The sequence below is a fragment of the Larimichthys crocea genome, chromosome III (genome assembly GCF_000972845.2).
Source record: "Larimichthys crocea isolate SSNF chromosome III, L_crocea_2.0, whole genome shotgun sequence".
Classification (NCBI taxonomy): domain Eukaryota; kingdom Metazoa; phylum Chordata; class Actinopteri; family Sciaenidae; genus Larimichthys; species Larimichthys crocea.
This window is the reverse complement of record NC_040013.1, coordinates 46,497,159-46,522,967: the sequence shown is the minus strand read 5'-3', so window position 1 is coordinate 46,522,967 and position 25,809 is coordinate 46,497,159. Positions and strand designations below refer to the sequence as shown.

The 25,809-nt window shown below is 41.3% G+C and overlaps 1 protein-coding gene across 1 annotated transcript; it reads left to right on the top strand.

The window, feature by feature from the left end:
* Positions 1–372: 372 nt before the first annotated feature.
* Positions 373–22,777, top strand: hs3st1l1 (heparan sulfate (glucosamine) 3-O-sulfotransferase 1-like1). The gene is made up of 2 exons (XM_010734602.3): positions 373–708; positions 21,506–22,777. The coding sequence occupies exon 2, from the start codon at positions 21,691–21,693 to the stop codon at positions 22,630–22,632; it is 942 nt and encodes a 313-aa protein (XP_010732904.2). The 5' UTR covers positions 373–708; positions 21,506–21,690; the 3' UTR covers positions 22,633–22,777.
* Positions 22,778–25,809: the final 3,032 nt, after the last annotated feature.

Sequence of the window (25,809 nt, the reverse complement as noted above, 5' to 3'; positions counted from 1 at the left end):
CTGGCAGCACAGTTCGAAGAAAGAGCCTCTGTAGATATATATCTGATTTTCTCCGTGACATTATAGACACGGTTTAATTTCACAGGAACTTTTGAATCATTAGACCTTTAATGTACATATAATTATATTAATATAACCAATCATCCAGTCGAGTTTGAACTAAGATGAAATCATAAATGATTATCCCCTGGCCACAGATATACAGACATGATATAGTAATAAGTATTGTGAGTACCAGTACAAGTATAAAATAGATGAACAGGGATTATTGTGTAAAGTCTGAACTGCAGCTCTGTAATGCTGGGGATTGCAGAGTATCAGTGAGGAGAGCACCTTATGCCCTGATCATCTGACGGCAGACGGCTCCTCCCCGCTCCCTCCAGTCTGCTACGCAAAGCAGCGGCTCGGGCACAACTCTAACCGCGTTTCTATACACAGGCTCGTCTGCGTGAGCCGGAGACGGAGTCGAGTTATCCACTTTGAATAAACAAGGACTCCGTTCCTCCTCCTCCTCCCCCCACTATGCTGGTGTCTGCTTTCAAATGAATCAGTGATGAGAGTGGCCGAGAAGAGAGACGGACGTTTTTCTTCTATGTGGACCGGCAGTGCGCAAAAGTGCGCTCCGCGGCTCAGCATCCTCCGCTCCTGAGATCAACCCAAACCCAAGAGGCGCGCTGAGATCCTCACCGAACTCCCCCTCCGCTCGAGGTAACCAGATTTTCTCTGAAGATTTCCTCTACTTTCTGTCTGTCTGTGTCAAATACACCGCTCCTAAATGGCACATAGGCTCTCACACACATTCTTTTGTGCAACACTTGAATCTCCAGCGTCTGACAAAAGGATGTTTTATGCTTTTGAATTCACGGGCGATTAATTTATCAATTATTAAGCTAGAATAAATCCAGCAACGCCTTGCAGGAGGCTGAATCTCTGACATTTTGAAACACGACCATTCATTCATGTGAAACGAGCGCCTTGTCTGTTTCCTGCAGTTAACATTTTAAATCCTCTAATAGAGTATTGATCAAACTAATTAAAACGCTACATCCAATAAATTGGCTTTATAAGCTCCCGGGAGAGCAATTTCCAGTAGATCCGGGCTGTGCCACATCAAATCAACTTCACATTAAGACTTTTAATGCGTTAAAAGTTTTGGATGATTTGTACTGAGCCCGTGTGGTTAAAATAGATTCAAATAACAGGCGAGCTCAGGAAGCAAATTCAGAGAAGTTCTACTTTTAGTGCTGAAGACAGACTGAGAGGGTTAAAAACCTGAAAGGTCTTACACTGTGTGTCATGATCTGTTCAAGTCAAAGGGCAACTAAATGGTGACCGTCACTTTCCTGCTCCTGGTGAAATGTAAGCAGCGCCACATCTCCTGTATCTGGTATCAGACTTACCTTGTGAAATTCCAGCAGCCGTGTATTAACGTCACAGGATGCAAATCACCACAGGCTGTGCGATTCACCTTTAATTATGTGGGTGTTGGTTTGTGCTTGAAGCTGGTGCTTCTAGCTGCAGGATTTCTCAAAAGCATGAGGCTGGTGTTTGACTGGGACAAGTTCTCTGATGAAATTCAAATGAAACATACTGTCTTTTCAGCGGCAGCAGCCACTTAATGCTCTTACAACTGATCATTGCATTGTGAGGTGCCGTGTTTCTTCTTAAAACAGTACTCAGCGGGCTCTAAGCCAGGCTGTAAATTTACTTGAGTACATCCCTTCTTAAAAAATAATAAATAAATAAATAAATAAATAAATAAATAAATAAACAAATAAATAAACAAACAATTTTGGATACACGAGATATCAAAATAAATAAATAAAATAATAATAATAATTAAAAATCTGTGCTGAATTAATTATAAGAATACACTTTTAATCAAAGCGTGGGTGTGTTAAAAGTACAAAATACTACAAATAATAAATATCAAGCAACAAATGTGAGTTTAAGAGCATTTCATACAGTGTGCAATTAAACTAGTCTGAAAAGTGGGATGCAAACTGACAACAAAGGGCAAAAGGTCATCATGAGAGAGGGGGGTCGCCCTCGTTATTTTCATACCCGACTAATCAACAAGAATGGGCTGACTGTATCTGCAGCTAAACTGGGACAGATATATTCTTCGCTTTCATGTTATGTGAAAAACAAATGTGTGAGTAAAGGTGAAGCTGAATGGAAGGCAGCGGGCTGGATGGTCTGTGGGATTTTCCTGACAGTAAGTGTTTACGAGTCTGGTTGTAAAGACGATGGTGGTCCAGGGAGGAGTCATGATCTCTAAATCCCCAAAGAAAAGTCAAGGTGTCTCGATGATGTATGGCTTGACAAATATACAGGCTCAGTGGATGTTACAATGTAATGTCAAGAGAGTTTCATGCGGGAAGGATAGAATGAGGTGGAGGAGGTGGGGAGAGAAACTGTTTCTCGTAACAATTTCCTGTTATTATGTTTTGTTTGATGGAGTTTATCCGGTTGGCTCCACTTGAGCAACGTTGAGGGGGGGATGAAAGTGCATTTTCTTTTTTTCGAGTTTTCCTAATCAAGAGCAATAGAAAATAACAAGACAATGGAATTAATATTTGATGAGGTTATGTTTGGTAAATTAAAGGATGAAACTTAGCTGAGGCATGCAGGGATGTTTGTTAAAAATGCAAATGAATTCCAGAGTTTTTCTCTTTTTGTGATTGGTGCGTTGGTCGGTTCTCCCTCAGGCGATTAGAGAGCTTTTATGAAAGAAAGAGTTTTCTGTTGTAGAATGTGTTTGATGTTTTCTCAAGGCCTTAATTTGAGTATTAAAGGACCAATCTGTAGGATTCAGTACCATTTAGTGGTGAGATTGCAGATTGCAGATTGCAACCAACTGAAACTCCTTGACCAAGTGACAACCACCGTGGCTGGGAAACGAAGCCAGTGTGGAAGTGCCAAGAACTGCAATTTCCCAAGCAGTCATAGAACATTTCACGCTCCATAAGCGCCTATATTAAAATGTCCACCGATGATCCACATCTTTGTATTAGAAGAGGCAGGACAGCCAAGATGGTGGCAGCCTGAGATTTTGAGCTTCAAAATGGCGCTTTTGGAAAACTATAGGTGATGTCACGCATACACTGTCCATTCTTTGTACTGTCATTGCCCTTGACTCAACCAAGCGTGAAAGAGAAACTACAGTGGCTTGCAAAACTTACAAAAAATGCTTTTGGCCCTATCTATACCAGTGTCTGACCCTTTTGTGCTACTGTAAACATGGTGGTTCAACATGGCGGACCTCCAGCATTATGCAGATATAAAAGGCTTCTTATTTTCTGGTGATTATACACCAATGAAATCACACACTTTCTGCCATATTGTGTAAACAGAGTTCCTTAAATCTGGCACACTGGACCTTTAAAGTCTGTGCAAAGTAAGAATAAATATGTGTTCTGAGTATTACCACAAAGCCAAATTTGAATGATTACAAATATCGACACGTTTATGAAATAAGGTGTCAAAATCAGGTAAAAATGAGCAGCACTCAGCGCCAGGACTGTGGGGGGCGTGTCCGCTGAATGTGCTGAAGCCACGCCCACCCGTGGGAGCAGTCAAGCAGCAATTTTGAAGCGATTGAAACGTGTCAGACTGACTTCGAAACACCGTGAGATAAATTCATCTCTATCTCTCTGCTAGGGATGCAGGGGTATGCTCAGGGTGGCCCTCACATTTCACTAATATATCGTTCAAAGTCTTTTCACATGTTTTCAGCAACTATTTTCCAACATATTTAATGTATTCTGAAATAAATCTCAGGACTGCACGGACTTTAAAGTCAAACTACAATTGATTTTTGCAAAGAAATCATAATATATATCCTCAGTGTGTGTTTTGACATGTCTGCTTATTTGATCAAATTAACATTTATTTTTATACAGTAATCACGCCCCCCTACATTGGTGTGCAGGTCAGGTGAATGGTTAGTTCCAAATGACGCTGTCTGTGTTTGATTAATGCAATATGTGCGTGGGCGGGCATTAGAAATATTTCATATAATATCACTGTAATTCCAATAGACACACAGACAGTTAACCAGCTGGAGACTGCCATACATTTCTTCATGTCTCACATGTCATGATTTGAATCCCAAAGTAAGTGCAGAGTGCTGAAGTTACAGGACTACCCCTTACTGTGAGTTTTCACAGTCTGCTCATTAAACACAACTGAACCCACGGCAGACAGAAAGCTAATGCTAGATAGCTTTATTCCTTTGTATAATGTGAGACAAACACATAACTCAGCAGTCACTGGCCTTGATTTTTACTGCAGTCCAAAAAAAAAAAATTGTGTATAATAGCTGCAAAATATTATAGAATTCAAATATTCTCTTGTTATAAAAAAGAAGGACTTTTGACTATGGGACCGCACAAAGGAGTGGCTTCCTCTTGTTACCATAGCGACTGAGTTCACAAGGGCCAGGTATCATTATTTCCCAGGCACCTTGTTAAATAGAAGTTGTCAGCTGTCATGTGTTTGATGACTGACTTTGATCCGAGCTAATGACTGCCGCGTTCAACTCGGAGCTGCAGGACTTATTCATTATGCTGCTGAGCAGAATATGTGCATGATTTCAAAAGTGAGCCGTTTGACCTCGTGCATCAGTCCTGCTGGTTTCATGATTTTGGGGATATTTACACCACTATGATTAGGTTGCTCGAGTACAATCACTCATCCAGTGTTGTGATGGTAATGTCATACAGAGGCTAAATTTTGCGTGCGTGTCTGTAGAGTTGGCTGGATTTCCTGTCTGTCTCCCCCGTGGACTGATTACTGATCAGACTAGCATTTCATATCAGCCTTGTGGGGGGAAATTAGAGGATTAGTAACAACTTCATGCTTATTCCCCTACGTAACTTCCAGGCCTCCAAATCCTGTAGAAGCCATTGTTATTTTAAGTAGCTTGGCAATTGAGTGTGGAAGCAACCTCTAATTCTCTCAAGTCTAGTGAGATGCGGAGCGGCAGAAAGCTCACGATTTGGAGCTACCGCCCCTGCTATTCGTGTTCTTTCATAATATGAAAGTGAGCAACTAAGAGTGGGCAATGAAGCTAGCTGCCAGTACCTCTTCACTCCAATCTCTGGTTCATACATAATAGATAAGTCACTGTAACTTACAGTACAGGGGCATAACTAGGCTAATGCCCAGATTTGCATATTTGTGCCGAATTCCATAATTCATGAGGGTGCAGCAGGCAGCGTTCCACAGTGCAAGGAGCCACCTTAGTCCATACGCCATATCTCAGAGGGTGATACCCACCATGTGCACCAGCAGCACACTGTTACAAAGCAGCACCAAAGCTGCCCATGCCAGACGCTTGGGAGCTGCATCCTTGTCATCAAAAGCCTCAGAGTTTGAACTCAGCCTTTGGAAAAAGCCCTATTAAAGGAGCTTTGTATCTGATGACAGAATCAGACAACCAGCTTTTTCCTGCTTAATCTACTGCCATTCTGAAATAATGGGACAGGGTAGGAGTGGGTGGAAGAGGGGAGAGCGTAGGGTGGTGACACCTTCTAGTGAGCAGATTTCACGGGCCACTTTTTCATCAAGAAGTTCAAGAAAGCCTAACGCCGCCATCACCGCCAAAGTGCTGTGAAGTAGATTCATCATTCTGCTTGATGACGAGCAAAGTTATTTATTCATTACCTTTGTTCTCTGCCTCAGATGAGTAGGCACATGTCAGCCACGTCCCTCATTACTGGTGATTGTGTGTCATATGTCCTTTTTTTTTTTTTTTTTTTTGCATCACACCCGTGTCTTGTCATATTTGTCAGTTTAATGGCTTCTGTCGTTTGTAAAAGATCATGACCCCGTCGTTGAGCAAGATTTGATTTGATTCAAATACCCCTGCACTGCCATATGTATTCATTTATTTTGTGTGGGCGTGTGCTGTTTTCTGTGAGGCTGAAGAATGAAAAATAACAGATAGTGATATGAGGCTTGCACCGGCTTTTGTTTATGAAATATGTTCCTCATCTGTTTGGTAGCCTGAAAAAAAAACAAAAAACATTTTAATGAAATGATGTCATTGGAACAAGGCCTTCCCCCATGAACATGGAGATTTTAAGATGATCAGGGATGAGGAAAGACACCATTTTAAGGTGGCTTTATAAATGTTTTGCACATCGAACAGAATCAGATCAACGGCAGGATCCTCATTAAAATGAAAAAATCATGTGTTTTTCATTCAGTCATTTAGGGCAACATTTATTCAGCTTTGCCTTGCGAGGGAGCTGAGGTCGTTTGTTTTCCTCTTGTGCCTGCCTTCCCTTTTCTTTACACATCACTGCTGGTAATTTTAAAGGAGCAGATGAATACTCATGAGAACAAAATGTCAAGCATTGGTCGCTCCTTCTGGCTCGCGCTCTTGCCACCACCAGAAGCAAAATTTGACATTTTGCTCCAAAGGCGAAGATCTGGGTTTGTCTAAATATGAAATTTGATCTTTAGAGACATTGATTTAGGTTTATTGTGGGAAGGTCACATCTAACAAAGGCAGCACAGACAATCTGCGCTTTGATTTCCAACTTGAGCATAGAGGAGATGAAGGTAATGACCTCACAGTGTCCTTCAGATCCGAACCATTAGACCTTGTTAAGCTTTTAACACAACTGTGCTATTGTTGAAGTAAAAAACTGCATCGGTCCAGTAAGTCTCTTACAGGCAAATTATACTGTATCACACCATAACAAAGACTCACACATATATTGATGAAGTAGTCCAGAGAAAGCTATCTGACCGGTGAAAATGGTGTCCTGGTCGTGCCTCCTGAAGGAGGCTGTGCAGGGAGCTGTCCATGGTGCTGAACGAGACTGTTCATCTTGGTTTCTGGAAAGGAGAATGCCCAGACGAGCGTCTCTCTTTCTCCCATCTCAGAGGGGAATACTGCTTATCTGAAATTTGAAATTGAACTTTGAAATATGCCATTCCTCTGCCTCAGATATTCTCTTCTTTGGCCGGAGGCTGGCCCAGATCGTTGTTACTAAACGATATGTATGTTAAGCGGCTGATCTAAAAATAGTCGGCATTAAAACAGCACTCGGGGGTTTGATGCCATGCAATGATTGTGCATTTACAAAATCAATAATTGTTTAACGCAGCTGGTGGCCACATTGCACATAAACGCTGATGCTTCCTGAGGAGTGTATTGCTGCTTATCACCCCTTTCCTGCACCCACAGGTGTCACCTTACCAAAGAGAATAAAAGGGATGGGACGCAGTAGTGACCCCTTGTCCTATTTTGGTATTTTGCTTTTCATAAGGTGACTCAGCAGATATCCAGAGTTACACAACACAATGCAATTTAAATTAAATCCCTGTCTTAATCACACTTTAGTGAAAGTTGACCTTGTACTTGATCTGTGCATTCTCTAGTCACTGTCAACTACGTGCCTGTGTGTTGGAACAGTAAGGTATTTCTAATATTTTTTCCACATTGTTGAGCATTTAAAACTATATAATGTAAAAAGACAAGTTGACTGTTTTTTTTTTTCATTTGGCTGAATATTAATCAGCAACTATTTGTAATTTCAATTTAACAAGTAATTTCATCTTAATAATTAGTAATTAGTAATTTCATCATCTAGTTTCAAAATTGTTTTGTCTTTTTCATATATGATGGAAAATTGATTATTTTGGTTTTGGACTGTTAGTTGGACAAAAGAAATCTAAAGGCCTCATATTGGGTTTAACAAAAAAGCTTTTTGACTGATTGGATGTTTACTGGATTAATCTAGAAAACAACTTACCATTAATGAATAATGGAAAGAGTCACAGACCTATAAATATTGTGTAATGCACAAATATAAACCTGTCATGAATACCAAAGCGTCTGTAAAACTCGACACTGTCAGAAAGCTGCTCACTGAACTCTTAATTTCAATGTTCACATACTTAATATTGTGTTGGAATATAATATATTTAAAGGTGTTTTCATCATTTGAAAAAGTGGAGGAGCAAAAAAATCAAACAGAACTATTCTGTTATGCAATAATAACTATTCTGATCAGTGAAAACAAACTCTCTGGTTTGAGCTTCTCAGACATGATGATTTGTGTTTTTCTTTGTTGTGAGTGTTGGTCAAAACAGAATTTGTAAAACTGTGCATTTATATTTTTGACATTATATTAAGTAGAGGATTGGATGTTTATCTTCCCACTTATCTGGGAAGATAATAAGTTGATTAATTGACCATTTAAAAAGTCATTAGTTGCAATTTCAATATAATACAATTGTAGCCCAAAGACTAATCACAGCTTTAACATAGTGAACAAACTGAACAGGACTGTTGCGACAGCACAGGAGTTTGTATTTTTCTGGTCACTCAGTGTGTGTGTGTGTGTGTGTGTGTGAGTAGAGGCCTGTCTTCTAGAACACGTCATTTATCTCAATTCCAATGTCAAAGACATTAAAAAACTGATTAATGGTTTGTTTTTGTTTGTTTGTTTTCATTTGTTTGTTATTGATTTTGGTCGTCAGTTCTGTAAGAGTTACTGAAGTGTTCATGACAGTGTGTCATCTTATTATCTGGGGATATAAAGACATAATCAGCATGAATCTGTTAATGCGACCATAATTTCAAGCTCACGCAGATATTGGAGACATTCAGATTAGCTTCTTTTTGATTTATCCATGTCATTTGTTTATTTTTTCCCATTTTCAGTTGATAACATATTTGTTTACTCATTTCTAATCTTGTAATTATACCGTTTGTTGTTTTGCACTAATCTACAGCATGTGTTTAGCAGATGCTCGGCATGTTTATCATTGACTGTTTATTGTTTGACCAGTTAATAATTATGAGCAGCGATAATTTGGGTAAAAGAGGATAATGATGAATATTTTCATATTTCGGTCTTTTATCATTGTGGCACACGAGCTAAAAAGCCACATTATCTCATGAATGGGATTGAAGCAAATGACAGTAAGTCATAGAGAGGCTAAAATGAAATGGTTTGTATGTTTCTCTCTGTCGTTGTAGTAAAAAAGGACAAATCATTTGCGCTCGATGTGGTTCAACTCTGTGCTCCAGTATCAATGCCTCACTCTAAATTAAACAACTTACTTGTCTTCATTTCATTGTCAGGTGAATAATTCATGGCATGCAAGCATATGTTCAATTTATGTGTGTATGCATATTCCATTATTAGAAATGCTTTTGACACTGGAGCTCGAGCTTGGGAGCAGATAAACAGATTTGTCTGAATTTGTGTTCTGCAGTGTTTGTCATACAGCACACATCCACGCTAAGTTTTCACAGGGCTAAAAAGATGTTTTTACATCATATCTTTATATTTGATAAGATCTTTTTGTTAGTTCGAAGAGTGAGCGTGTGATAAGAGCTGTCCCAGTTAACAGGATAACTCTGGGCTGGCCAATAAAAATCCCAGATTTTGGCCCTCACCTTCAGAATGAGTTTTCATCACACGGCTTCCTCTTTACATCACACCTCCTTAATAAATTGCAATAGGATTACAAGGTGTAGGCTGTGATCTGCTCCAGAGGTCTGGAGCACAATAGGGATTAGGTATGGCATTTGATGTCAGCTCCCAAGGTTTCAAAGAATGATATACCATCCCTCATTTCATCACTATATGTAAAAGTACACAGAGGGTGGCTTTGGCAATTGTCCGCGATTGCACTGACATTGAGCTCAGGTTTTCTGATTTATTGCTTTGAAAGGAGGCATGAGTGAGAGGTTGAATGTTCTCTTATGAAATATATGAAATATGCTTGTGCTTTAGGCAGTTTAGATGGGCACTTTGCACTTTTTTTTTTTACAATGACATAGAATACATATAATAATTGTTAGATTAGTCAAATATAGATTTTTGACAAGTCTAGCACCTTGAACTATCATAAAACCTCCACTCTTAACCTCTATTTGGCCAGTCCCAGTCCTTGTTCCTGTGCAACAGGTGACATATGTTGGGAAAATTGCTGTATTTGCAAAAAAAACTGTTGCTATTCTTACTTTGCTTTCTAAACCACTGTTATTCTGTGAGGTATGTCTAATTGTTATCAGAGGCACTGTATGCATTGTACAGCTGTGCATTGATAATTTGCCAGAGGAACAGATGCAGTTGCATTGGCCTGCGAATTAATGCAAGGTGCTCGACACATGGGAAAACTCATTGCCCAGCAAATTAAACCATTACCTCCCCAGTTGGAGTTAAATATGGAGAAATGACTCATTTAATGTCTGATTACTCGCTAATGCAGCCATCTAAACAATAGCCACAACTCATTCCCACAAGTAAACTGCTTCTTTGCAAGATAAGGATGGCAATTGCTTGTCAGGGTCACAATGAAGTTTTATTAAAAGATGCACGCAAAGAACGCAAAAGAATTCATCTATTCGGATTCATTATGAGATGGCTCTCTGGTCTGGAGATTCGTCTTCATTATCCAGCCAAGCACCAGGCAGATAACACTGCCTCATTTGCTTTCCGAGCTTCAATTTTCCCTGAACGATAATGCTGCTTCTCTTTTGTGTGGCTGTGGTAAAGACAAGCAAGCCATTTTCAATATGCATGCAGGATTACAAAGGTTAATCATCAATTTAAAGCTAATCTTTGTTAAATACCAATAGAAGCATGGTGTGTGCTCCAGACAGATATAATCAGGCAAACCCCAAAACAATCCTCCATCTAAATGAAGTGAAAGATGGTTAATCTTGGCTTTACAGCAGGGGTTGATGAGTGAGGGAGGAGGAGGAGGATGACATCACACTTCTTGACTAATGTTACATTGTTTCACTGTTTGATAAATTTAGTTGTCATATCTTCGGGCTAACCTCAGAAACTGTGCCAAAAGGTTCGAGAGGGTCACCAAAAAAGCACAGACACTTTCACGCTGAGGTTAAGTGTGCTCAGTCCCAACCTGCTCCAGCTTTGAGGAGTCTGCAGGAGAAAACTCATATGTATCTATCCATGATTCATTGTTGCTATGGAGTTGAGATAATTATGGAGTTTTAAAATTACGCAATCAAGGACAAGATCCCTCTCCCCCGTCTGGGAAATGAGTAATTAATTTTCTCCTTTTTTCTCAGTTAATATGCAGGGGACTGGGAACACAGGATCCTCGTCATTATCAGGTCTGGTCTGGTGTAACATGTCTGCCAAGCTGGCTAATTAAAATCTGAGCTAGTTCTCTTCCATCCCACCCTGTTCATATTTGTCAGAGGTGGCACTTCATGATACCAAATTTAGACACACTTTTTGTGTGTAAGTGTCCAGCTTTTTGGCCTTGGCACAGTTTGTCCTTAAAGTGAAGTAGTTGGGTTCTAAAAGGATACGAAATAAAAGTTTGACATTATTTTTGTCAAACTTGTTGTCTCATAAGATCAGCTCAGGACAAAACAATGGATTTCTTATTAACCTAAGCCATTGAAATCTCTTGGGCAGGAATTTACAATAATGGGAAATAGAATCAGCTCACCTTAATGGCCGAGGCAGTAATTCCATTGACAAGGTGGACTCCTTTAATAAAGATAAGCCCCCAAGAAAATCAATAACCTGAACTAATTTCGAAAGGACTCGGGGTTGTCTAGACAAACACAGCATTCACACCTAACCAAACGAGCATCGCAGACCTATTTTAAAAGGCCTTTTTCATTGATATTGCTTTGAGAGCAAACCAAGGATGTTCTCATCTTCGCTACAAGACACAGTAACAAAGCGGGCCAACAAGCAATCCTGCAGATGCCCTTTCTGTGATTCTTTTTATTCCCCCATTAGGCCTCTGATACTGGGTCCACAAACTTCTCTAATTAAGAATTCGTCTTCAGCAAATTCACCCATAAAATGGCCCTTGCTGCAGAACGTGGGGTGATAAAAGGAGTTATTGGGCCTGCGACCTCCTTTGCCTCTTATCTCCCATAAACACTTCAGTTGGTTTTACAGGGCCATGCAGGCGGCAGAACGAGCAATAAGCCAAAAGGGAATAGTGGGGGACTGATGACTTATTCATGAAGAACGGCGCAACAAGACGACACGGATGAAGTTGACAGTGAGAAGTCCTCGTACAAGTCGTTATGTAGCTCTGATAAGACTCGTCTTGTACTTGAATCTGATTAATCTTTGGTCCTGGTTTCATTTCAGTTTGTACCACAGTGACGGTTATAGGGATAAAATAGTGATCATGCTCTTTTTTTTTCTAACATTAGCTTGTGGGTCTACCACCACACCAACAGAAACAAAGCTCTACTCTGCTATGGAAGTCAACCTGCTGAAATGACATGATGTTTTATTCCCTCTTCTTAACCTGATTCTGTCACATACCCAGAGCTGCACATGCACAGATATTGTCATTAAGTTGCAGACAGGTTTTTTTTTGGCTATTTAAATGAGCCGAAATTCTTCTTCCTTTTTCATGTGTATTAAACTCAGTTAAAGGCAGAAGTGTTTTTTTCTAAACACCCCTCATCTCAGTTTGTGCATGCTCTAGTGATTTGAACTGGCAAATCCCACCCCGCTATGCAGCCTGAACACAAGACGTGTACAGCAGGATTGCATTCAAACCGCTGCCAGTGTTATGTTCAGCCGAAAGAACAAGAGGAGAAAGTATAAAGTAACAGAGAGTGCCAATACTTGTGGTTATCCTTCCTTGAAAATGTCTGTACACACAGCCTCGCTGCTAGAGGAAACTCAGCTTAGAAGCAGATGTAAAGCCCAGCTGGCACAAGAGTCTTCATTTCCTCTCAGGCAGAGTGTAAATTTTGCACCGAGCTAAGACCGACTAGCTGCCCGGTGCTACATAGGCAATGGTGTGGAGCAGTGTGAAGGCAAATGCTGTAAACAATGTAATGATAGGCCGAGTGACAGCTGTGTGGAGCTATGATGGTTTACATCCTCCCCCATCTCTGCCCAGTCAGACCTCTGAAGCACTCTCTGTCAGTGAGGCACAGAGTAGGCACGAGGAAATGGAGCTGGAGATTGTTATTATAGATAAACACTTCCCTTACAATATAGTTTGCCCTGCAAGTAGGAAATTACAAGGATGTTGCTCAAAGTTGAGCACAGAGGAAACTCATGTTATTTGCCTCCAAGGTGCCACTGTGCCACTCAGCATCTCGGGAAATGATGCTGAGCACAGTTTGCGTTCAGTCAAATGGTCATTTTGAGAATGCGTGGTACAGGAAATTAGCTAGAAACACGTTTGATGATCTATTAATTTTCAGTTGTTTGATTAAGCAAAAAATCTGATGCTCAAACGCCAAGATGTGCTTTTTTTATATCTCCTTTTATTTCAAACTGAATATTTTTGGGTTTTGAACAAAGCGAGACATTTGAGGATGATTATGAGGATGAAATATTTGAGAAACAAATTGTTAAATAAAATAATTGCTACGTGCAGCCCTATATAATTTAAACTCTTATTCCAAAAGGCTAGAATATTTTCATTTTAAAAGCAAAACTTTGTCTGAATCATTCTCTAAATGCACAATGATTCATACATGCTGTTTCTTTTAAATGTTAGGCTCACAATTTTGCAAAGTCCATACAAACATTAAGCCGGGTTTGGCTTACTGTATATTCCTCCTGTTCATACTGGACATGAAGAAATCTCTTTCTAATGTGCTTCCAGTATAAGTGATGCATGGACAAAAGCCACAGGCCTCATTAGAGTCCAATTTTAGATATTAGAGTCTTTAGTGTAAGTATTCTTCTCTCTGTTTCCCTGGACAACGTTTCCCTCTTTAGCTGCAGTGGAAGGTTAATAACCAAAAGTGTTCCATACGATTTGTCTAACTTGAAGCATTTGTATTAACTTTAGATAAACGTCTGAAAACATTTATGCACAAAACAAGAACTGTGGATTTTGCCCTTCATCACTTACACTGAAAGCACATTAGGAAGAGATCTCTTAATGACCAGTGTGAGCAGGAGGAATGATGACAGTAAGCAAAACCTGTTATACATCTCATCCAAAACACAATGCATGAGAAGAATGACTTAGCAAACTTCAAACTTTTGTTCGATGATAAAAGGCTAATCCACCTCGACCCACACAGTCCGATCCCTCCGATCACGTTACAATCAATGACCAGCATGTGAAGCGACAACTTGAATTACTTATGCAGATGAGGCAGCTTGATACTGTGAATGTTCCAGTTCAAGGTCATTTGCTGCATCTAAATGACATCCCAGATATGTGTTTCTGTCAGTGTCAGTCTGATGCTCTTTCCACTTTTGATCTGCATATCTCACGGTTACGCTCAACTGATTTGTCATTCACACACACTGCACAAACAAATGAAGCTAATCCTGGCTGTGTGCTCATGTCACAGTCAAGTCATGTAGACTGAGGGTCAGTTGATAGCTGCTCCCTGACTTTCTCCAACTAGATCTCACTTTTTTGATTGTCTGTAAGAAACAATATGTACTCCTTAGTTACAGCTTCTCTTCAGGGATACCATCTTCTGCTCTGTGTGCATCTGACTACATAGTGTTTCTTTACTGTATGCATGCTGGTGATATCCCGCTGGTACGGCACCTGGTGCACCATAACCAGTACTGACACATCTAACTGTACAATGTTTCGACCTCTGGTGCAAGCAAACACACGACGGCCCTGTGGGAAACGGCTTTAAGTTGAATGCATTATTATCAGCTCGCTAACTGCAGCCTGGTGTTGAATCACATCAGAGCTTGGCAGCCAACAGCACATGACAGAAGGTCTAAATACTAAACCTCTGATTCTGCAGCGCTGAATACATATTTGTGATGGCAGGAAAATACTGGCAGCTCTGTGGCGTGCGTCTACCAATAGGATGTTGCTGTGCCAGAGCAGGGGAGGTTTTCCAAGTTATGTAGAGCTGCACACACCAACTGTAGTTTTGGGAAATAAACATGAGATATCTAAGCTGACTTTGAAGGAAATACCAAACCCCTAGTGTACCTTTGTTAATATGTATTATGTGCTTTGCCCTGGAGTACAGCTTGCACAGTACATAACTCAAGACTTGGCTGAGGTGGGAATACACTCAATCTATTACTTAATGCTGTTTATGAGCTGTAGGATTGATGCCATTTAATAAACACTACAATGTCTTGAAATTCTCTAAACATTGTGCTTTTTCCTGCTCTTAACTCATCAGAGCTGTGATATTTCTGTCAGTACCCAGCAGGCCTTTCCATAGTTTTTCCTCATTAAACTATTCATCAGATAGGCCTCATCAAAGATTAAGAGTATCCTCACAGTTCATTACAAGATGCCCTGCTTTTTATTTGATGAAGTAATTCATCCATAATGTATGTGTATATTGCGGTTTGCAGGACGCCTGCGAGACTGGAGCACAGCATCGGCTTTCCAAAGGATTAGACCCAAGAAGAGAGAGCAAAGTCGGTGCATTTGTTTTGATTAAGTCTGAATTTCAGAGCGCTCCCTCCGCGATGAACTGTAGAGCAATTACTTAACATGGAGAAGATCAGAGTCATTGTGAGAATTTGGAAAGGCTTGATGGGAAAAGAATGATAAGAATTAAATGGTTGGAACTGAATTAGCTTTATCTCAGTGTCGGTGATGAGGATGCGATTGTGGTGCGGACACTTCGATGCTGTTGGAAGCATAGGTGCTTTATCAGGAGTGGCAGGCGGAATGAGGATCATCAGGCCAGTCTGATTGAATTCCTTCTCATGGTCTGTTGTTGTTTCTGAACAAGCACGGAACACTTCCCTGAGTGAGTCAGCGTCCCTGGGATTGGTTGCCTCCACTCATCCAAGGGTGATGAGCAAGTCAGCCTATTTTATCTGTGAAAATGCCTCCTGGGAATCCAGACAATGTCAGTTGATGCTTGAAATAAATCTCAGAGCATTGACAAATGTCAAAGCTAAACTGGAGAAAGCCTGGCCCGGGCTATGCAGCGGGCCAACAGAGATTACTACAGCGATCCTGTGTCAGTTGAACAATGTTGTGTTTAGGTCGGGTAACTGGAGGCGTAATGACAGTTTGTGGCTGGATGTGGCATTGTTTGACCCCTGTAATTTCTGTGAATATCAGAACCACCCTCAATACCGTGTAAAATGGTGTGAGGTGTTGTTTGTTTATACATATCTTATATGCATATTGTGCCAATCTCGTATAAACATATATTTGTTTATGAGGCGCAGGCCTTCATCAAGTTGTGCGGCTCATGTTCTACTTGTGCACAGATGGCAGTGGGCAGAAGGATTGGTAATTGGAGGGGACTGCATTGCACACTGAACCACTCTGCAGAGGAAAAAAAAATGAAAAGATCGCTAGAGCAAAGGTTTAGCTTGATGTATAGAAGATCACAGTTAAAGCACTGTAATTAGTGTCTGGGGACACGTGTGTCTGGGTGCACCAGCAAGAGGCACATTCCCTCCTCCTGAAGTCCGTAATGAATGCCTCTGCTGACATGTGGGTGGAGATTAGGTCATTGTCTTACTCATGTGCTCCTGAAATAGCCAAATATTGTTTACCATCAGAGCTGCAGTGTAATTTCCTCCCAAAACAAGTAAATGTTTGTCTCACCATCCTCTGTGACACTGTGTGAAACGCTGCTGAGGTGTCAGAGACAACCGTCTATATCAGTATTAGACAACACATGTCCTAATTATGGCCCAGATCTTTTCTAAGACTTCTCACACTCAAGGTTTCTGTCATTCGTCCAATTTACAATAAATCCTATCAGACAATGAATACTTCCACTGCTGCAATTGATTTGCCAAAAGGAATGCAATATTACTCACTATAATACATTTCACTGATGAAAGCCAAGCCATTTTATTAGCGTCTGATGAAACGGGAATCGATGATGTGGAAGGGACAAGTTCACAGATTCACTTGTCTAATACCAACATGCTGGACATTGTAGTAACAATAGATAAGAGCCTCCATCCAGAGAAAGGTGACACGAGGTCCTGGGAGCAGAGGGGTTAAATGCCTCACTAACAGTCACCTAAAGTCAAGGGCACCTCTGTTGGAGTTTCCTCCTGAGGTGAAAGCATTACTCATGGCCCAGCTACATTTTCCTGACCAGACTGGAGGTTGAAAGAAGCAAGTCTCTGTTCTCTAACTACCACAGCCTCCAACCTACGTACACTCACCAGTAAGTGCTGTAATGTGCCAGTAATGTACATAAATGGGGACTACTCATTCATTATTTCTTTCATGGTCAAAATAGCTTTGTGGGAGGATTGAAATGCTCAGCAGTGCTCAAGGTGTCACTTTATAATCCCTTGCATGCTGATGCAGAGCATTTCCTGTTCTGGATGCTCTAACACGGCTGGAAATTAGAACTGTGTTGAGTTCTCTAAGTGGAACTATGAGGAGGGTGAGAAGGGAAGAAAAGATCATCTCTGTCCTCAGTGAGTAGCTAAAGTCTAATGGTGTTGTAACAGAAATTAATAAATTGAGCCAGGAATCCCACTGTGAACCAAAATGCATCCATAATTTAAAGCCCATCCTGTATGTGGGTGTACAGTCTGAGAGTTACAGTTGGATGTGTGTGGGTGGGAAATATATTGTGCTGATTTGTGAGGGCCTGTTGGAGAGAATTGCTGAGAAACAGAGGAAAGAGCAAAGGGGAAAGTGCAGGAGAAACTTATGGTGAGAAATGTAGGTAAGTGTGTTTCTGCTTTGCAAGTGTTTTTTTGGGGGGGGGGGGGGGGGGGTGGGGGGCAAGGCATCTTACAAAAGATCATGTAACAATGGTGTGAGGCAGTGAAACAGACACAGAGATGAGAAAAGGCAAAGCAATAACCAGGAGATAAGGAGGATTGTCCCAGCGCTCGGTTCTACTTCACATTTCTATGTCTTCGTTTGCTGAAAACAAAAATCTCCAGATTCTGCCCAGCTATATAAAAAAATGAATCTAACAATGATTAATACTTTCAGCTTCCTCTCTTGAAATCAATCAATTTAATAACACAAATGCCACCCTTTGCAATCAAGCTTTATTGCAGTAATAATTATTTTGCACTAACGTCTCTAATGAGCGGCCATTAAAAAAAACAAAGCTGCCCTGTTCTGGACCTGCTGCCCGCCACAGCTAATAGCAGGGGGCCCTGCTGAATATGAATGAAGGTTTGTTCTGTACATGTATGGATGCTGTTTGGGTTAATTAGTGAGAACCTGGTTTCCTGTGGCACAGTGAACCTGTGGAGCTGTCCTCTCAGCCTGGTAGGATATAATGAATAGTGCAGATCTGTTGGCTTCTCAGGTGCCAGGCAGCACTTTTACTCTGGTGCTCGACAAGTTTTAAAGCCTCGATAATGGTTGGCAAGTGCAACTCTTGCGTGTGGAGGCTGTGCATCATGGGTTCAAGCGGGAATGTGGTATAGTTTGATTTTGTTATATAAGGGACTGTGCCTTTGTCTGCGCTGAGTTCAATTTCCGTTCCCACTTATTCATAATCGAGGTCAAAGAGGGGCTGGAGTATAGCCCGGCACACAAAGCAGGGAGACATCTTGAGCATATCACTGGCCAATCATAGAGCTAATGCACATAAAAATGAATACAGTGTGTCAGTGTGGTCAGACCGGAATTCACTGCCCATTGATTTAATTTCGTAGGCAAGAGCCCTTCACTTCCTCTCTCAAATTGATTCCCAAAGTTGAACTGCACACTGAATGAATGAGAAATTGTAATTTAGGAGGTATTCATGGCTCATATGAGGGATGGAGTGATCCCTATTCCTCCAGATACCAATTATAATAAAAATCAGTATACTGCGCTGTGATTGGCATCATTTTCATTTAGGCTAACATGAGGCAAGAGATTGCTGTGGCAGTAAAAACTGAGTCGGCACCCTGCTGCGAATGAAACAATTGCAAGTGATTGCAAAAATGTTTTAATGACACTGATGAAGATACCTGATCGGCTTAATACAGTTGGTATCAGCCTGTGTATCAAATCTGTTGATTTCTTTTGGTTTCTAACGCTGCTAAGAGCAAAAATACAAGCGGCAGAACAGGAGGGATGCTACGTAGCTATTGCAATCGCTTCACTGCAGATAGATTTCTAAATAAATATCTGCACACATCGTGAAGATGTTGCACCTGCCTCTGAAGAAAATGCACAGAAGCAAAACATGCATACTCCATGTAAGCAGGATTTGAGTGTGAGGCAGCAGTGCACACACTGAGAAACCATCACACACACACACACATGCTATATCCTACTCCCTTTCAGTGTGAGAGAGGACACACTTCTTCCCTGCTAACCTGTGTTGTGTAACCTCTCACTGGCCCCACAGTGTTCAGTGGAGATACTCTTGGTTAAGGGGCCTGCCAGATAGCGTGCTTGCCATGTGGCGAATGAAAAGCTGGAAAGATATGCATCAAGTGCTGAATAAAGCAATAAGGCCCAGTGGAATGTGAAACAATGGCTCCTTCCAGGTGGTGGTATGCTGTGAGAGGAGTGGGGGGAATTGGATGAGACAGAAAGCTCGTCTGGCTGCCTGGCTGTTAGCATTGGACTTGGCAGCTCTCTGCCAGGGAAACGCTGACAGGCAGGCTCGCCTGTCACAGCACATAAGTGCCTCCTCGCACAACCCCGGGCCCTGTAGGGCAGGTCGGCTCTCGTGTGTTCAGCTCAGAGGCCCAGTGCTACACTGAAGCCACAGATCGTAGTGTGAATCGGGGGGCATGTGTCATAGCCTTTATATGGCTGAAAGACTCTGTAAGGTGAGAGAGAGGCCACTGGTGACTCTCCACATGCATCGATTGTTGTTACACTCCTCACGTAGCTCGCCTAATTAGAGGGACAACTTCTGTGATTAAATTGTACTCGAGGTGGAGTATTTCTGTAAGCAGAGGAATAATTAATAATAACAGTTGGTCACTAGAAACAACTCCAGTAAACAGATTTGGGCGAAGTTATTTTAATGCACTCCTCATAAATCAAGGATACTCGAGACTAATTTGCCAACAGTTTTTAAATAAAGACGTTAAATTGACTCAACTCAGTTTCTGCTTCACCAACTCATTATTTCAAAATTACTAGGTTTCTTTTTTATACAATGGTGAATCATTTTGGAATTAATTATTGTATAACTACCTTGGTATTTTACTGTACAAATGAGTGCTGATTAGGTAACATGAAAATGCCTCAGGAAGATATTTCATCAGGCTTCCTCTGGGAAACAGAACAGATCTATATGGTTATGTAAAAAAATAAAAATAAAAAAGACTGCTAAGAAAACATGCTATAGAAGCAAGAATATCAAATGCATTTCGCATATCACTCTTTTTCCTTTCTTTTTTTGAGATGTAATTACAGTCAAACCTGTCTGCAGAAAGTGACGCAGGAATTCAGCGCATTATTCATAGGAAATATTACATCGCATGTGCTAAATGGCTTCAAAATGTGTCAGTGTTCAAATGATCTGTTATCTATTTCTAGCCTAGAACATAAGTGATGAATATAATGTGCTGAATATCCAAAATAGTACCCATGTGTGTGTGTGTGTGTGTGTGTGTGTGTGTGTGTGTGTGTGTGTGTGTGTGTGTGTGTGTGTGTGTGTGCGTGTGTTCCCAGGCAGGGAATATTCGTTTGTTTAGATTACTTTACCGTGACCTTTGCTGTTGAAGCTGGATGTTTGCATAGCCCAGCCCTGATGTTTTGACTAACACAGTGTAAGCAGCAACTCTCTCAGCTTGTTTCACCCCATGAAGGTATCTAAAGAGGTTTGTTTTTCAAAATGAATTCCATGACATTTACAAAAAAAAATAAATAAAAAATAAATAGTTTTGCTATTTCAGCTCTCGGCTTCATTTTTATCATTATGTTATTTCTTGGTTAAGTGAAGGCAACCTAGGCAAGTGCCTACTGAAGGCAAGACAAACAAGGCAAATACTGAAATATTAAACAGTCCTTGTAATAAAAGATAAAAAAGTTAAAAGGACGAGGCAGCAAGTTTTCCCATGGTTTGAAGGGCTCTTCAGCAATATTAGAAGTCTCATTTAATGCCCTAAATCCCTCTCCTTGTGTTTTCTGAATTCATTGCCCTAGTATTGATCTTCCTTGGCATGTATAGGAAATCAAAGTCACCTAGAAGTGGAAACTCGTCTGATTTTCAGCAATAAATGTGTCTTTCTAAGTCTAAGATTCCCATGTGGATTTTGACCTGGTGAAGGAAGACAAAGCACTCTGGCCTTGTCTCCTGGCCTTCAGCCACACTTGCATATCTCAGACACGTTTTATAACGAGCTGTCTGGCTAAATGTTTTTCAGCCGGAGAAATTACAGTATCAATTGAAAGTGACTTCATAGAGTTAGAGGAGAAAGCAGATGGGAAGAGGGAAGATGAAAAGAGACTCAAAGAAAGATGAATTGAGATTATCCTTTTGAGATGATACACTTATAACAGACATGGATTGTATTTATGGCTGGATTGCTTTTTCAGGAGACTGAGGAAAGTGCCATTTCAGTATAATACAGACATTCATTCTGCTTTATATGCCTGAAATCTGAAAGCCTTTTCTTCTTTTTTTTGTCTTTGTTCTTCCCTACAGATGTGCTGTGGACTGCCGATGAATTCTCCTCCTCCTCCAGGTCAAATTCAATGGCAGACAAAGACTGCTCTTCCCACTGCTCTTGTTACCACTGAGCTCAGAAAGACAGATCTTGTCCGCAGCTAAACCACTCTCATTTTCTTGCTTCTGTCTCTTGGCCAATCTCCACTCTTCAGCCCATCACCATGGCTTGTTTCCTGGCATCCGCCTTTCTTCTGGTTCTCCAGACATATGCTGCCCCTCCTGAGCTTGACCAGGCAGGATTTGGCATAACACTGGATTCCATGGACCTTGATCCTGGACTACCAGCCAATGCCTCTGAAGATGTGCCCTCATCTCCACCCCCAGGCACTAGTAAAAGAGCCCCGCACAGTATCATTATTGGGGTACGCAAGGGGGGCACGAGAGCACTGCTAGAGATGCTAGACATACACCCTGAGGTTGCTGCCGCTGCCACCGAGGTGCACTTCTTTGACTGGGACGAGAACTATGCCAAGGGCTTTGAGTGGTACCGTGAGTTGATGCCCTACTCTTACCCACACCAGATCACAGTGGAGAAAACTCCAGGTTACTTTACGTCAGCCCTCGCACCAGAACGCATCTGCGCCATGAACTCGTCCATAAAGCTGTTACTGATCTTGCGAGACCCGGCCGAGCGGGTCATTTCCGACTATACCCAGGTGTACTTCAACCGGCTGGAGAACCACAAGCCGGTGCAAGCCATTGAGAACCTGCTAGTGCGCAATGGAGCCCTGAATATCCGGTACAAGGCTATCCAGAGGAGCCTGTATGACATCCACATGCGCAATTGGCTGCGCTACTTCCCCCTGGAACAAATACACATTGTTGATGGAGATGCTCTCATTCGCGACCCCTTGCCAGAGCTACAGAAGGTGGAGCGCTTCCTCAACTTGCCCCCAAGGATAGTTTCCACCAACTTCTACTTCAACCAGACCAAGGGGTTCTACTGTATCCGAAGTGATGGTCGAGAACGGTGTCTGCATGAGTCTAAGGGACGTCCTCACCCAGCTGTGAACAGCACCGTCCTGCAGCAGCTCCGCTCTTACCTGCAGGAACACAACCGAACCTTCTTCAGGCTGGTGAAGCGCACCTTCGACTGGCAATAAGAAACCCAGATCATAAATTGGACTCATGAGAGCCAAAACTTTGTCTGTGATGAGAACAAAAAAAGGGGCAAAAGCACTTTACAGAACTGACATTTCAACCCCCCTTTGAATAGCCTCTTAATAACTACTGTTGTGATCTCTGTTTTTAAGCAGAGCAGTTCTATATTCACACCATAGGGCAAAAAAATAAAATAAAAAATGAAAACTGTAACTAGAGGCGTAAGATTAAATGGAAGAATCTCAAAGCTTAATAAGTCATTCTCTCTGTGCTGGAAGCGTTTAAGTGATCAAATTGCAGCGAAAACAAGTTTGTGAAACTGATGAACTTTTTTTCCTCTCTCTTGTTTGATATTCTTGTTCTTGATAATAAATTGTTCCGCTTTCAAAAGTACCACAAAAGTGGCATGTTTCTGTCTCCCTCCATTTCACGCTTGCCATCAAAAGCCTTTGAGCCCTCTAACCTGTGTTATTTCAGGGGTATACGAAGGTAGGGGCATTAGAATAAGCCTTTGATTTTCTGTGGTGGAAGGTAGACATTAATGCAAGAAAATAGGTAGCCTGGAGCAGCGCTTTAGTAGTACAGAAATCACTAATGGCTTTGGACATTGAAGGTAGCCTGTGCCCGGAGCTAAATCAGTCAAATCTCAATAGTCAGCAAGCTGAAATCCAGGGAGCTGCCGTTGCGTTTTGTTGCTGCTCTGTTCAACATTTTTCACAGGTGTTAGATGTAGTCATTAAATCATATGCCTAACAGTGCTGTAAAACATTTACAAATGTTTCTGTTTCTGTGTAAATGTTTCTTCTACGTAATATCTTGTTCCTGAATCACACTTGGCATGCAGTTTTCCCAGAAACATTTTGTCGTCCTGTACGCAACAGATAGACATGGGTCATGTTTCTTTCATTGATTAGGCTTTAAACAGCAGCCAAAGCTACAGCTCCACTGGGATCTGATGTTCATGTGATCTTCCCGCTCTGTCTGCTGGAATAAGCACTATAACTCTCCTGAGGCAAGTAGTCATTGATGCAACTTTGGATCCATATCCAGAACAGAACATGGGAGGGGGGAGTATAGCTGTGGGCTTTACAGAAATATGCTGAATATTTATATGAATAGTGTAGTTCATGGGTGATTAGGGGTTTAAAATCACAATTAGAGTGGAAAATTGTGTGATTTTATGTGTGTACACAAGTGCTGTTTGATGACAAAGGCAACGCTAAATCCCCCATAACTCATCCGGCTCAGGGACTTTTCTCTCCTCTGCTCACCAGGGGGCACTTGGACTCCAGATTAACTCATGAGGGAATGGTGTGAGTAAATGTGTCTAGACACACTCTTGCTAGGTTTCCCCTCCGTCAGTGCACACACAGGTGAAGACAGTTACCTCTTGACCTTGGCCGACGCCTGTCTGCTCTGGTATGTATCACCCAGCCGCTCATCAGGAAGAGAACAATTTGTCCAACGGAACAAGCGGCCTTGCTCCACTGCCACAACACACACGTATACACACACATAACCAATCATTCCAGAGGTGTTACATTGGCGTAGCACAGTGTTTCCATTAAGCAGGTGGGTAGGAAGGACAAAAGGGCATGTTTTGCTTACAATATGAGAGCACACACTGAACAAATTCCCATTTATAGCCTCTATTTATTTGAGGCAAAGTTGACTGAGTATGCCTGCTATTTTGCACTTGGAGCTGTGCATCTGTAGCTGTCTAACGTTGGACTCTGAGGAACTGCAGTCAGCAGTGGGTTGTTTAAGGATAAAGATGTTTTTATCAGCAGATTCCCTCTTCTTTCATATCATTGCAACAAATGCAATGATGTGACTCTTTTATGTTCTGTAGGCATAAGCTTTTATACTGCATGTCAAGCTGTGACTACTCCAGCTCTTCTGTAGGATCACACAGCATTGGTTTTGGTTTGTTCATGGGATTTCAGTGATGGTGATAACACAGTGATAAAATAATATTGACATTACAGGTGTGTTAGTCTTACTGTACATATATATGAAGGCCATGATGGAGATTTATTGTATTATTCTGTATTATTCTTTATATGTATTTTCTCATAAACAAAAGTATTGGACACGCTAAATTCTTGACAAGATGATGGTGATAGCTGGAAAGTTATTGGATCACCGAAACCTGTAAAACTTCTGTAAATTTCATAGTAAGCATTCAAGAGATGTCAAGAAACTGCAGTACAATACTACAAATATAAACTTTGTGGTGGTGTTAGAGGGAAGGCTAGGGGACTGCCAAGTCTCCATCCTCTGGCAACTATAAATGTCTGTACAAAATTTTATTAGATCCAAAAGTTGGATCATATTTCAGTCCAGAACAAAAAGCGAGGGAGCGACCAACTGGCATCCCTAAAGCCAAGTTGCAATCACAGCTAAAAACAAGCTGAGATGTAAATCTTTTTTTATTGTCTACTCAACTAAACTAAAGCCAGCATTATCTACATCATCTTTCTCTAAGTACCTTTGCTTAAAAGCATATCGACTGGGGACTCAACCCAGCAACCATCTGGTTACAAAATCTGCCACTTAAAGCTAAGGCCAAAAACAGGTGAACGAGAGCTCTGTTATTAAAAGCAGCACTGTGAGTACTGAGTTTCTGTACATGCGCATGCTGCTTTGGGTCTGACATATTTTAACGCAAGTCATTTAAACCTCTTGTCACTAACAAGTTGCTTTAACTAATGGCTACTATTGAGTGAGTCACTTATCACTGCATGTCTTTGATAACTGCCAACCTCGGGCATAATTAAAGGTTTGAGGGGTGGTCTGGAGCAATCTGCTGTAGATGTTTTGGCTGGTCTTGTCATCCTAGAAGCCTCTAATGATCTGTCTGAGATTGTGATTGATGAAGCACTTAGCATCGAATCAAAGCACAAGGAACGCTTGCTGCTTGCTAAGCTGTTTGCAAACTAACAGCCACTGTATTTGCGTGATACAAGTCTATTACGGAGGTGTCCTTGATGTGAATTAATGACCTCTGTGTCAACATTAGAGACAGAGCCTAATGCACATTTAGAGTCAATTGACATGGCTCAGCAGGTATACATAAGCTATAAACAGCACGGGTCAGTGAATCGGGCGACGGCTCAATAAGATGCAGGAACTGTTTCCTTTTTTTAAATTCATGAACACTGCAGCATCTGCAGTGT